Here is a 14,156-nt window from a genome sequence, read left to right as displayed (position 1 = left end):
ATGTAGTAGGTCTCAATCTTCAGGCTTTCAATGAAATATCGCTAGCCATAAAGGGCTCCTGAAATGTTACACTAAAGAAAATTGCTTCAAGCTATAAAAACTTAACTGTTAAGACAAATGGAGTTTCTCTCATAAAACCCTTTGCAAGGCATTGGTAGCAAGAGCAAAAGCTTACTAGAAACAAACCTGAGGCTTTTGCAAGTACACAATGCTTCTTAAAATAATGCAGATTCCAGATAAATCTGGAATAACTCTATTAAAAGCAGAATGGTCTAACCCCAAAAACACCAGCATGAGATCCAAATTTTATTTGTAGGGCCTTAGAAATATGTTGGTGGGATATCTCTGGGTATAAGCATTGCTGTGTGTCCAAACTAATCTGCACTTGCAGTTTTGGCACTTGTACAAGCAGTGGAAATGCTGACCTCCCTGTCTGTCCTGAATCTTGGGTCTGGCTGTGTTATGCCTCAGCGACTTGCCCAGATTACTCCTGACACAACAATATTCCCACTAAGGGACCATTCGTATTTGATGGGATGGAAACAGAGCTGGATATTATCAGCCTTGTGAATAAAGGCAGATGTGCATCTAGCCAGATTCAGCTACCAGCTTCACATGCAGCAAAACTGGCTCTCTGCATTAAGTCAGAGTAAGAATTTTTTGCTCTAAACCATTACAAATAAGAGGGAAGGAAGCCAATTCTCTCGTTCCTTCTAGTAATCACAGGCAAACCAACAAAACCTCCTGGCGAGGCGCTTGCAGTTTTAATAAAATCATCATGGTCACTTCATCTCTTGTTACGTGAACATCAGCAAATAAACGCAATTCCCAGCTTGGGGCTTGTGCTGGTTTTGGCTGAAGCAGAGTTAATTAGTTTCAAGCACAGTTCCAAGGACTGGAAATACTCTTGGAATTCCCTGACACGATCAATTATCTTCTTAAAAAGTTGATATCAGACACTGATGAAAAGGACTGTTCCTGTTTCTTCTGCGTTTTCATTTTTTGTTTTGTTTTGTTTGTTTGTTTGGCAGAGTATTCTTGTGTGGGGGTGTTTGTTGCTTTTTCCCCCTGAATTGGGAGAATGCATCCTTGAAAGGGTCTTCTTAAACTTCATCTACAAACACTGATAATTTTTACCAAAGCTCAATCCAGTGCAATCTTTTCCAGGAGGGGAAAGAGCCATTAAAAAGACATAGCAAAGAGACATAGCAAAATTCAAGCACACAAACCAGCCTTGCTCCAATTCCCAAAGAGTTCATTCTCTGAACCTTAGCAAATAAAGAGGTACATTCTCCACAACTAGTTTTAGTGCTCCTGCTAAATACAGAGAGGTACACTATGGCAAACACAACTGAAACAGGACCACTGCAAAGGAATGGGTGGCATCATGAGGCTAGCAGTGAAATTTTATCATGTTTTCCTGAACTGGAACACAACGTCTAGAAGCAAATAATAGGCAGGAACTCAGCTGGATCCTGAAGATACCTTCAGGCACTTGCCATTTTGTTTTATTGCTGTTCTTCAACACTAGGGAATTGTAAGCATCAGCCTCACAGAAAAGACACATTATCAAGGTGAAGGACAACTGCTTGTTATATAATCCTGCCAGATCCTTGATACAGCAGTTCTCAGCAAACAACCATCTTGCTCTGAGTCATCTGGAAAGTCTCTGGTTCAGTGAGCTTCCAGGAGCAGACCATCAAAACAGGTTGTATTTCCACTTCCCATTTCAAATTACAGGAGGCACTTATGAGTCAAGGCAATAATTTTCTCTTTATCTACTTTCAGATGCCATCCTGCATACGGATCCAGCCCGTGCACATGCTGAGCCAGAAGCTCTTTGGGAGTTCCCAGCCATTGCTGGATGTCACAGCTTGCAGCTGTCCTGGGTGGCTGCTGGCACGAGGGCAACCACAGTGTGAGGAAATCCTTACTCTGCTCTTCAGAGAACTGGAGATGCTACATGTGGGGCTGGACTTGTTCCACATTCACCAGCCCTTTTCCAAATGCCCATCACTGGTCCCTGTCAAAAGCAGGCATTGTGCCCATTAGATCTCTGGGCTGGCCCTGCATGGCTATTCACATTTTTTTCTTGCTTTATTACCCTTTGAGGCAATGCCAAGTCTTAATTCAGTGCTGGGTTACAGATCCCAGCAGGACACATTGCCCTGTGTCTATCTCGGAATTAGGAGGTCTCCTGCCTCAGAGCTGGCCAGCTCAGACCCACTGCTCTCCACCTCTGCTCCTCCCCGCTGTGCCTGACAGACAGAATCAGCTCTTGTGACAACAGCACTGGCACAAGAAGCTGAGCATCTCATCTTTTACAAACCAAACAACTACAGCTTTGGCAATCTCATTCCTACTGACTAACAACAACAACAACAACAAAAAGAACGGAGTCAGCAGCAAGCAGTAGCCTATTGCACAGAGCTGTAAATAAGCCCAGGAGAAACAAGATGGGTCAGCTTGGGTTGGCTGGTGGGTGCTGAAAGAGCTGGCCCAGGGTTACCACTTCAGTGTGGGCCAAAGTGGGGGAAGATAGAAGGCAATCAGTTCCCTGGTTCTCTGTCTGACTCCCTGCATAGAACAAAATTGCTTCAGCCTTTACTGCTATTACAAACTTCCTATGAAAGTACCATACAGTTCAATGCTCAAGCTGTAATGCAATTAATGTGATTTTAGGACAGTTTGCAGAATCTGCAAAAACCATCAAGTTTCATATCTGTGGTTCATTTCAACAGTCATAATTTGGCTAACAGAATTATTCATGCTCAAGACTTCTCTTTTTTTCTTTTTTTCCTTAAAGCAGGTTAAAATTGCAGAATGTTGTCAGAATAGCACCTACTAGAAGGTGAGATTGTTTGCTAGAGAAGCATTTTAAAGTTTTCAGTTCTAAACAGATGGGGCCATCACTGGAGAAAATAGAACTCATGTATGCCATATGCTTTACATAGTTTTATGATTATTGTATTTTTTATTAAACTAGCCAATTAAAGTAATAACTATACTGGAGATTTTAATTTAGCCTCAGGAGTCAGAACAGTGATTCAGTTTTTCATGGTGCTTTTATTTCTATTTTCCTTCTCAGCAACATAAATAATAAATCTAAAAGTCGGGTTTTTAGTGTAACTTACAGTAATCAGCTTATTTTGTGTTTCCCATTGATATGGTACAACTATTGCTTTAAAATTGCTGTTTACAATGGACAGCAATCACCTTCCCAGCACAACTCAATGGAGTAAAATTAAAAACTTAGTATCTTACTACTAGCTTATATGGGCTTTTAGTCTCTGCCTCTTAAGAAAAGACTACCAGGCATCTATCAGAAATAAAACTACTTAAATTAATATTGGAGATTAGATTCTACAGATTCAACAGAACCAATTGAATCAAGTATTTTCTATAATTCTATTTTAAAAAAGCAAACCTCAAGAGAAGTCCTTTTACTTGCATGCTGACTTTCCTGTGTAGTTGAATCTTATTTTGTGTCTTTTTCTGTATAAAAGAGCTTAAGCAGATGCTCTCCACCAACACCCATAGCAGTAACTTGCAAAGTGAAAATAATACAAAAGTTTCTGTTTTGCTTAAAAGGTTCACTATGACTTTTTTAACTGTGCCTTGGCAAAACTGCTTTCCAAATAGTTGCAAACAAAGCAACTTATACAACATTATTTTTATATATGGCTCTGAAAGAACTGAAAACACAAAGTTCAAAACACATAATTTATAAAGGTTGTGTAACTTGCTATCTAAATTTACCTGAGTAATCATGAAACCTGTGAGAGAGCAGGTGGATTGTAACAGCAGATGAGTTGAAGGGCTGCGATTCTCATACAAGGAAAGGGTTCAAGTAATTGCTTGTTAGTCACAGAAAAACAATGCTGCAAGAAAACTGTATGAATAAATGAATGAGTGAACACTGGACTAATGAGCTACTTCCTCTGCTCGGTGGATGAGCTCTCTGGGGATGACAACTCATTTTCGTTACACTCGTGAACACAGTGCAGAGTTAACAGGATTTTGGTTTCTGCCTGCTGCTCTGTTGACACACAGCCTGGTGACAAGACCTGGGACATGAAACGCTTGAGCACTGGACACAGGACATTTATTTCACAGCACCAATTGAGAACTGTCCTCCTGCTCTGGTTTGGTGAAGTGCAGCCGCTGCCTGGTGTTTCAGGAAAGCAGACTGATACCGGAGACACGGTGGAGCTATTCTGAGGAGCTGTAGGTTTGTTCAGCCAGGTGTATACTGTGGGCATTGCCCCACACAGACCTGGCTGATGAGCCCTGAGGGACCCTGGCTAGCTGTAGCCTTGTCTACCAGGTATTTCTGTCCCTCAGCAGTACCAGGGTACTAACAAGCCCCACTGAAAGCCAGCTTACTTGTTCTTTTTTTTTTTTTTTACTTATCCTCAGGTTTTTTTTTCAATCCTTACTTTCATGTACCTCTCCATTCCTTTATTTCCAAGAGATCTCCTCAGCTTGCACAGGGACAGCCAGCTTGGGTCCAGAGGCACTCCTCTGCTGCTCTTGTGCAAGGAGATACAGACTGCAAAACCCCTATGGAGTCAGCTAGGGTCCAACATACTAACTAGCGAGGTTTTCCCAAAGCCCGGCACCACAAGTGCAGGGAGACCTGAGAAGACTTGGAAGAGGGGTACCTGCCATTTGAGAGAGCAGTGTCAGCCAGCATTGGTCTTATCAGAGCCAGGCTTAATTTAATCATTCATCTGCTCTCTGATCTCCAGGATACCCCTGCTCTCCATTTCCCTGAATGATGGAGAGATGACAGTATTTAACGAGATTGAATGTCATCTTCATTACAGTAAGAGCCTTTAATTATATCATTGAACATCATTTGATACCAAAGAAAAGCATGCTGTCTTAAATTTCAGGTAGTGACAAGGGGTCCAGAAGAACTGGGTTCCAGTCCTGGCTTTGCCAGAGGCCTCTTCTGGCCATTAGGTAAGAGCAGGATAGCCACTGAATTAAAGGTTGTGTAAGCAGTGTAGCTCAGACACTTCCTAACTGTAGGGAGCAAGGCTCTGCAACCTAAACACTCTGTGTGTAATTATTAAATTGAAGCTGATTCAGAACCTTGACACATAAAGAGAACAACCTACAGGCTCTCCATCTTTTTATATAGCCTTACGTTTCAAACAATTACTTTAAAAGGGTTGTATCAAAAACTTGGTGGTTGCTCAAAGCTCCAGAAAAGAGCATTCAATTCAAATCCAAATTGGATTTTTTTGTGGCTGCAGCAATGTTTCCATCACTCTGAGTATTTTGGCTTGATACTCTCCGAACGAGACTCGTGTCTGCTGGAAAAGAAACTGGATGTACAAAAATACAGTGTTTTCTCCCCAGCTTGGAGAGTAAGTAGATAATAGAGTAGGAATCAGGCTCTATTTTTAGAGCTTAGCTTTTTAATTCATTAGCTGTACAGAACTCTTCACAGGCAGTCACTTTTCTCTACTGGGTCAAGGCTAGGGAACAACTGCTGCATTACAAGGACAGAGATAAGTGAGAAAGTCGAGCTATAACTCTCCCCCATCGCTAATTACTTCATTCGAAGGCCCCCACAAAAATCACCAGTGAAATTCCATGACCTTCTGCTGCAAGGAAGGAGCCAACTGCCTCCTCCACCAGCATCTGTGCCTTTCGCAGGCATCATGCCAGCGTGCCTCTCCCAGCAGCACACAGCTGCCTCACAGATTCCCAATGCTTCCGAGACAAAGCAAGGAAACAATTACACTCGCTGTTGATTAGTGAGTCCCTACTTTTCAACCTAGCTAGTGTTGCCAAGTAATGAGCACTTCTATTAGCTATGTGGAAGGGAGTTTCCTACTTGTTTATTTAAAGAACATCCTAAATCACACAATCTGTTTTTACACATCCCACCCTTCGGGACAGAAATAGTGCCCTTGCCAGGGCCTCACCTTGTACCAAAAGCTGAGTGATTAGCTAATCTAGGCAGCTGACACAAAAGTGAAATCCAGCCAATAAATGCTTACAGTCAATTATTTTCAACAGCACCTAAAACCAGGCTGAATCAGCCTGGTACTGTACAGCCCCACTTCTCTGCAGTTTAACTGTGGTATTCATTTTGTCTTGCCTAGAAACCAGACAGCTCTTTTAATTACATGCAAAACATGCCCGCTCAGACTGAGAAATGATCAGTCCTGCAAACAGAGCCAAGTAGATGGCTTGGAAACAGATTACTAGATTCCTCTGTCTTAATAGATTTGTCTAGTGAAATTCCTGAAGCTTCCTCTTCCCTCCCCCCACCCTCCTTCAGCTACAGCTTAGTGTCCCTGTTTCAGGCAGACCCTTGGTGTCTGGGGAGGGTTGAACTCATGTTACAGCCTCTCACTAGGACTGTCTCAGATGACTCGTTTCTACCACAATCTTGAGGAACACAGACTACCTGCGATCTCTTGAACTTGCACAACAGGTTCAAGAACCAAGTAGGAAAGGCAGAGATCATAACCTCTCTCTACCCCTGACTTCCCAAGCCCACAAATTCAAACAAAAAAGTTCTTCCCCAATGTTTTTCCTTTTTAAAATGAAGATTTTAATAAAATATGTCTTTCTGCTTCACATAAATTCTGCAGTGATGTCCCTTCAAACCCAAAATCCTGTCTAAGAGCATGAGACACTTCCAGCGTGGAAAGACACAAAGGCAATCTGACTTCTTGAAGACTTGGAATGAGCTGCACATACCCAGAGCATCTTCTGAAGGCACCACCAACCGTTTCAAATTCCTTCACTGGTTTGCTAGATACCACGCCCTTTTAGATACACTGTCATCAGCAGTTTTCAATAAACTTTGGAGGGGACAGTATTTTCTTTTAAATTTCAAAGAATTACAGGACTACAAGGGCCAATGTAAGGTAGAACTCACTGAAGACACCTGCCAGGTGCTGCAAGGTTTGAATGCTGGCAAACGACACAGCATTAGTGCTGACTGCCCCGTCAACTGCTGTCACCCTCCCCCATCAATGCCAAGGGTCCCAAACAGTGTAACAACCCCCAGTACAGTATCATCAGTCTTGAAGTTGTCACCTTAAAAAAAAAAATCCTAGATTTGGGTTGAAGGGACCTTGAAGATCTAGTTCCAAATCCCCTGCCATGGGCAGGGACACCTTTTTCTAGACCATGTTGCTCAAACATGCTCTGTACAGCTAATGAATTAAAAAGCTGGGCTCTAAAAATAGAGCCCGATTCCTGCTCTATTATCTAAAATAATTCCAAAGGAATTGACACACTGGCCACACTGGCTCTACCTGAAGCTGTTAAATCTACAAACCAGACAGATTAGCCCCCTCTCTGCAACAACCCTCTCCATGCTCAGGGGAGACCTCACTCATGAAATTTGCTCTGAGGAACTTCCAATTCCTGTCCTACAACATCACAGGACTATCTTTCAAGAACATCAGTGATGCTTTAAAGAGGCTAAAAAAAGTTCCATATTTAGAGCAGATAGCTTTAATACTTTTTCACAATTATTTTGCATTTTTCTTGTTTGAACCAAACAAAACATGTAATCAAAGAATTGTCACCTTGAGCTGTAATTCCTGGCTTTGAGAACACACTGCCAAAATGTCTCTTCTTTAGACTACCACCCTCCTGTAAGAACTTAAACTGGAGTATTAAGTACATTTCTCAGTTGAAGGGAAAAACATTCCACATCCCAAGATGAAGTTCCAGGAAGACACAGCTACTTCTTGGGCCTTCTATCAACCTCTTTTCCTATCACTACCTAATGGACATGATACAGAATCTGTGGAAGCTACAACAGCCATCCACCAGGAACTGCATTTAATCTCCCAATCTTTATGTGCAAACTGACTTCATGCTGAAAAGGTCACACTGTGATTTCACAAAAAGTAGTCTAAATACACAAATCTATATAACTGTTCCTCAAATGTGTTTATTTCTACCTAACCAAGCGGAGTAAATCAGAATGCAGATTTTAACAGACACAGGTTTTTCTGTTCTGCTATCAAAAGGAAGGTTTAAGAAACTGTCCCTCCTCAATCTTGACAAATGGAAATACCTACTACTCTATAGTCAGTATTTCATTGTTCAGCCTAAAACCTTATAATTCTTTGCAATATGCTCACATTTTTAGTTCTGTGCACTGCAAAGAACAGAGCAAGCTTTACGTTTCCATTCTGCGCTTAGCTGATTTAGACAATGTTTGAGAGGCCAAAGAGCTGGTTTGACACTGAAGAAGTACAAAAAAACAGAACTTGAAAAATAAAATATCCATTAGTATTTAATTACCCGCAAAAAATAAATGAGTACTTTCAGTTTACATCTCATTGCACAAGATCAAAGCTGGCCTTCAGTCCAAGCACAGGACAGAGAACCCAACCTACAAATAGTGACTAAATAAACTCAGACCAAGAGTTTATGGACCAGCCCCTGACATGTCAATACACATTGCACACGTCCTTCCTTGTTATCAAAAGTGAAACCCATCACAGAACTCCATACACAGGCCTACAATCTCCACAAGTATCAAATTTCATTTTCAAAAGCCTGTCAAAATATGGAAACACCTGAACCCCCGGAGAATTCTACACTTATCCACATGACCCAAGAAGCAGCAGAAGCACTGTTAAACTGAAAACCTGCATGAGCTTTATTAGATGGCCACGTGTACAAGAATTAGCGGTAGCGGTGCAGCTGCAGGGTGTTGCGCCTTCTCCAGGCCGCACGGCGCGAGCCACCGATGGTGTGGTGGAATTTGTGGCCCTTGCCGAGCCCGCGGCTCTTGCGCCCGGCTGACGTCAGCCCACGCATCTCTCTGTGCTTGTGGACGGGCTTGGTGATCCATTGGGTGTCGGGGTTCCGCCTGATGGTCTTATGGAAGGGATCGATCAGGATCACTTCAAAGAACTTGTAAGTGGAATCTTCTCCCACCCAATATGAGTTCAAGACTCTCAGAGCCCCGCAGTGACGGCCAGCACGTTCCTAGAGGAAAAAATAAATGCAACAGGCTGTAAAACCATGGATGCAGGACACTCTTCATGCAGGAAGATTATTAACTCAAACATAAAATTTCAATTTTCCCTAGGACAACCTCTTTTCCGGTAACAACTCACCCCCCCCCCCCCCCCCCCAGCTGCAAAGGTGCAAGAAAGTAACAGCTGAAAACAAAAGTTTTACAATAATAAAAAAGGCTGTTTGGATTCCTGCATGAAACAGGTTTTAAAGACCATGAGCAGGAAGGTGCTTGGTTGACAGAAGAAAGAATTCTGTGTACACAGAAGCACCCAGTCAGTAAAAACACAATGTTAAAAATAACTTCAACGTGAAGATGAAGAGCATGAGCTGCACTTGGGGTCATGGAACAATCTTTTATGGGAAGTTATGAAAGACTGATTGATTTCCACATCCAAAGCTACAGGGGAGAAATAAATTTCTGTAGAGTGTAAGCCTGTACTGGTGGGAGTAAAGGAATAGCTGATGCAACAAACCTTTGTACCACTGCTGGTGAATTAATGTGTGCTATTCCTATCCTCACTTGTGGTTAGGAAGACACAATCTCAGTTCAGAAAACAAAACTAAGTAACAAATAGCAATTTTACAACTCAATCTGCTTCTTCTGTCAAGAATGCTCCTTATTTAAAACACAATAAGTGTGTTTAATTGTAGGACTTTATCACCATCATGGGGAAGCGTGAACTGATGGAATCCATTCATCTTCTTCCCCAATGTGACCTTAACCTATTGTTACAGGCTGTCCTACACAGCTTGACAATTTTCTGCACATGGAATAACATTTTCTCAAGTCCTTTTATTCTAGTGTGAGAGCAACAGCTGTATGAAATATTAGAACACCAATCACCATCAACCAGCTTCTATTCAAGGATAGGAGCTCCAACTGAGGCTTTGCATTTCTGTAATCTGAAAAATACAAGTCTTCTGGAAAGACTGTGTCAGATTCAGAAAATTTGAAGCTAAAGCTGAGGGCAAATAACCTCTTCCATAGCTATTCTAAGTGAGCATGTGATTAGCCATTAGGTAGCTGGGAATAACACATATGAAGAGAATGCCATGAGCACTGATAACAGAATAGCACTTTTAATTCAAACTCGTCACCTGTGTTTCTTTTAAATAAACATGTCCCATTTATATTTTTACCCTGAAAAAAAAATTCCACCATATTCAACTTGCAGAAGTCACTCAGCAATATTTTCAGAGTCCTGAGAACAGAAAAGTCTTCTGCTTCAAGATGGAAAGGCAATGACACTCGCCCTTCCTCCACAACATCTAGTTTGAGAATGCAGCCCGGTATTAACTCTAACCCACTGAAAAAGTTGGGGGTTTTTTTTGTAAAGGTGAGAAGTCTATCTCTTCCAGACTACAACTGTGATAGCAAGGAAGCTTACAAGATCTCATCAAATCGAAGTTTACATTTTGAGTATTTCAGTAACAAGATCTCACCTAAAAATAAGTTAACCACCAAGCTGTGTGCTTGTGAGGTATCAGTTTTTTATAAAGAAGCAGAAGGTCTCTGGCACACAGCCTTCAGTACCTGCAATACAGCTAAGTATGCTGTGCAGCACTACTACACAAACAGGTGCTACAGGCTTTAAGACAGGAACTCACGTGTACTTTGTGAAAGGACCATCACTAGCAGCTGGTGACCCACAGCACACGGCAGGGAACACAGACATGGGATTTATTGACAAGTTAGACCTTAGCACATTCAAGTTCTTACTTCTCATGCCTAGCTATTTTACTGTGGCTTGGACTAGTTATGTGTTTTTCATAACAAGTATTGTGGCATACTTGAGAAGTATGAACTTCACTAAACCACTCAAGTGGTTCCCATGGACCCCATTTTAAAAGTCTGAATAGTTTATTGTCTCAATAGAGGTTTTAAAGACATGCTGCTTTCCTGCCACCATTATTCAGAATCTTACTAAAAACTTTATTAACAAAACAGCTGTTTTGGCGTTGTACTTTTTGTCTTTGAGTATTTTCAGCTTTTACAGACTAAAACTTTCCAACCCAAATTTGTGAGCAACAACCAAAATACTCACCTCTGCTACAGACTGAAGACTCCGGGCAAACTTGAGCTGGTTAACACCATGATGCACGGGTTTACCATAGGTTGCACCTTTGGGGACCGGGCGTTTGCGGCCACCACGGCGAACACGGACACGGTAAATAACGTAACCTAAAACAAACAGCAACTCAGGAACTAGAACAATTCTAGTAGCAATTGTACTGCATTTCCAATCCCCCAAAATTTACATGAAATGCTGCAACACAAAGTCATTTTACCAATTTTTACCAAAATTTACAGCTTGAGGTGGATAGTGCAAGGTAGTTTTGTTATTTTCATTACAACTGAGTAAGGAAAGTGATATCCTGATGCAACTGATTTTGGTTCCAAACCAGAGCTTATGGCACCTTTCCACTATCCAGCCCCAAACCAACTAAGATCAGCAAAACCACTAACCAAACTGCACAATTCAGATGGCACCACTCAAAAAGCACAAGCCATCCACAAACCCTGCTGAAATTTGGTCACTGAGAAATGACAAAACTACATAAACAGTAACAGAAGTGTCACATCTTAGCTTTTTATTATCTTTGTGAATAAATACATGGATTTTCACAAGTTACACATGGATAGCCACTTTTCCCATTTCTTTCCCTGACCAGTAACTGTTTTTCAATGACAGTACAAAGTCCATCATCTTGCTCAAGAGCATGCAGCTGTAATATTTATAATATGGCTTGGGTTGGAAGGAACCTTAAAGATCACCCAGTTCCAGTCCCCCTGCCATGGACAGGGATACTTTCCACCAGACTTAACTGGCTCAGAGCTCCATTCAACCTGGGCTTGGACATTGCCAGGGATGGGGTATTCGTAACTCCTCTGGGCAATCTGTTCGTTCCAGTGCCTCACCACCCTCACAGTTTCTTCCTAGTATCTAATCTAAACCTGGTCTTTCAGTTCAAAACCATTCCCCTTGTCCTGTCACTACATGCTCTTGTGCAAATCTCTATCCAGTTCTCTTGAAGCTTTTTTCAAGGTCACAGTTCAGTCACCTGAAAAAGTCAAAGTAACACATGACAAAACTTAGGTAGAGAAAGGACATCCCCCAAACCTAGGATACTAAATACCCTTCTCAATTGTGTGGCACTAACATTGCACAAGAACAAAAACTGAGGCCAAAGCCCATTTGATCTTCACCTGCCAGAATGGCAACAGAAGGCAGAGATGTGAAATTAAGTGAAGGTTTTTAGGCTGTGGGCACTACTACCAACTGAGGACATTTAGGATATTTTGTTCATTTCATTCAGGACACATCAGTTTATTGGGGGATACTTCAGTTTCAGACTTTATCAGTCTGCTGTCACCGAAGGAAGCTGATGTCACTCCCTGGTGAGGCACACAGACTGCACCTGTCCGTGCCATTACCTTGCTTGGCCTTGTATCCCAGCCTGCGGGCTTTGTCCGGCCGCGTGGGGCGCGGGGCGCGGTGCAGGGCCGACAGCTGCCGGTACTGCCAGCAGCGCACGCGCAGCAGGAACCGCATCACGTCCGACTGCTTCTTCCTCCAGAGCTCCTGGATGTACTTGTAGGCACCCATGTCTGTCTACCTGCTGGACAGAGAGCTTGGTGAAAACACTGCACCAAAAACAACTCCCAGCTGGAACATCTTCCAGCAGGGGCACTGCACCAAATCACACATGGAACAGCACTGGCAGACAGGGAGCTCTCGCGCTTCTCTGTACCATTGACACATCTGGGCACATGGATCACACCTGGCAGCCTTCAGCATGACACCCTGCAGTCACCAGTCCCAGCAATTTCCTTCCTTTTTTACTTATTCTGAAGTGTTTAAACTCCTCAACTGAGAAATTTTCAGATGCGCTATATCGGATACTACTGAACCCAACAATGAACACCTGAATCGAGTTTTACATACAAATCTATCAAAAACTACAGGACTGTGAGAAGTCTGGCCTTTATTGTTTACTCTGACTTTACTATAAAGGTTTTACTTCTAAATTAAAGCTTAACAGTTTTATTAGTAAGTGGCAGTTTAACAGTTGCTTAAGAAATGAACTGGATTGGGACCTTTGCTTCCTTGGAGCTATTCACACAGCGTCTACCACATCTCAGGAGGACAAGGCCTTCCCCCATATCTGCTGGAACTGGGCTTTAAGTAAAATGAGGCATCCTAACTGTATCATACTAAAAAAGAAGTGTCATAGCTTAGTGTCCTACTGCTGCTGACATTTGTGTTTTGCTCCATAGATGCCCTGTGGGCTTTCTTAAGAGTTGTTTCTAAAAATCTTTTGTGCTGAGCATCATCGGGGTAGTTTGTATTGACTTCAGCAGAGCAAAGGCTAAAGACGAAGTTCCTACAGGTCAAATTTTGTCCTTAAGAAAACAATGATTATTACAAACTCCCTCTTCCAAGCTGAATATGTCTTAATAGTATGAATACAAGTATGTGTTAAATGAATATGTCTGGATAGTTGAACGCGTTTCAAATATCACGTATTACTTTATTTTGTCACCATGTTTACTCTGTTTTCCTAAAAAGCTGAGGCCTCTGCAGCAATCAGCACATGTACATGAACTCCATCAAGTCCCCACCCAACTCACCATCAGCTACACGCAGCTCACTTTATTTACGTGTAAAAACACGCCATTAACAGTTCGTGTGTGATTTTGGATACCCCTCGTTGGAACCTGCCCAGCTGTAACTCATCCCTTCCCATCCCCAGCCACCCCACCCGTTCAGGGCCCAGTTGCACAAAACCCCCACGATCAAACCGCAGGCCCGAAGCAAACCAGGGCGCGCCGTTTGTCACGGACCCGCGCCCGCCCTGGCGCGCCGGGCCCACCGCGGCTGCCCCGCTCCCCTCCCCGCCCTACCGAGGCGCAGCCCGCGGGCCCTCCTCCACCGGCCCGCCAGAGGCTCCGCGCCGCAGAAGCAGCCCCGTCCCACCCGGAGGCGGGCGGGCGCGGCGGCGGGACGGGCGGATGGGCGCCCGGATGCCGGGATGGGCGCGGATTGAGGGAAAGGCCGCGCGCGGACCGGCCCTCACCTGATGGCGCCCAGAGACGGAAAGGAAAGGCCCTACGTCCCACAAACCCTGCGGCCACC

General features: G+C 43.1%; 1 protein-coding gene across 1 annotated transcript; it reads right to left on the bottom strand.

Moving 5' to 3' along the window:
• Window positions 1-8,629: 8,629 nt before the first annotated feature.
• Window positions 8,630-14,129, bottom strand: RPL15 (ribosomal protein L15; the record flags this gene model as incomplete). Its single annotated transcript, NM_001245432.1, is given in 4 exon segments — window positions 8,630-8,985; window positions 11,064-11,200; window positions 12,455-12,639; window positions 14,098-14,129. Coding segments are annotated over 3 exon segments (615 nt in total). The 3' UTR covers window positions 8,630-8,679.
• Between the last annotated feature and the right edge of the window lie 27 nt (window positions 14,130-14,156).

Source organism: Taeniopygia guttata, chromosome 2 (genome assembly GCF_048771995.1).
Source record: "Taeniopygia guttata chromosome 2, bTaeGut7.mat, whole genome shotgun sequence".
NCBI lineage: Eukaryota > Metazoa > Chordata > Aves > Passeriformes > Estrildidae > Taeniopygia > Taeniopygia guttata.
Note: the sequence above shows the minus strand (reverse complement) of the source record. Positions and strands in the feature narration are given on the sequence as shown.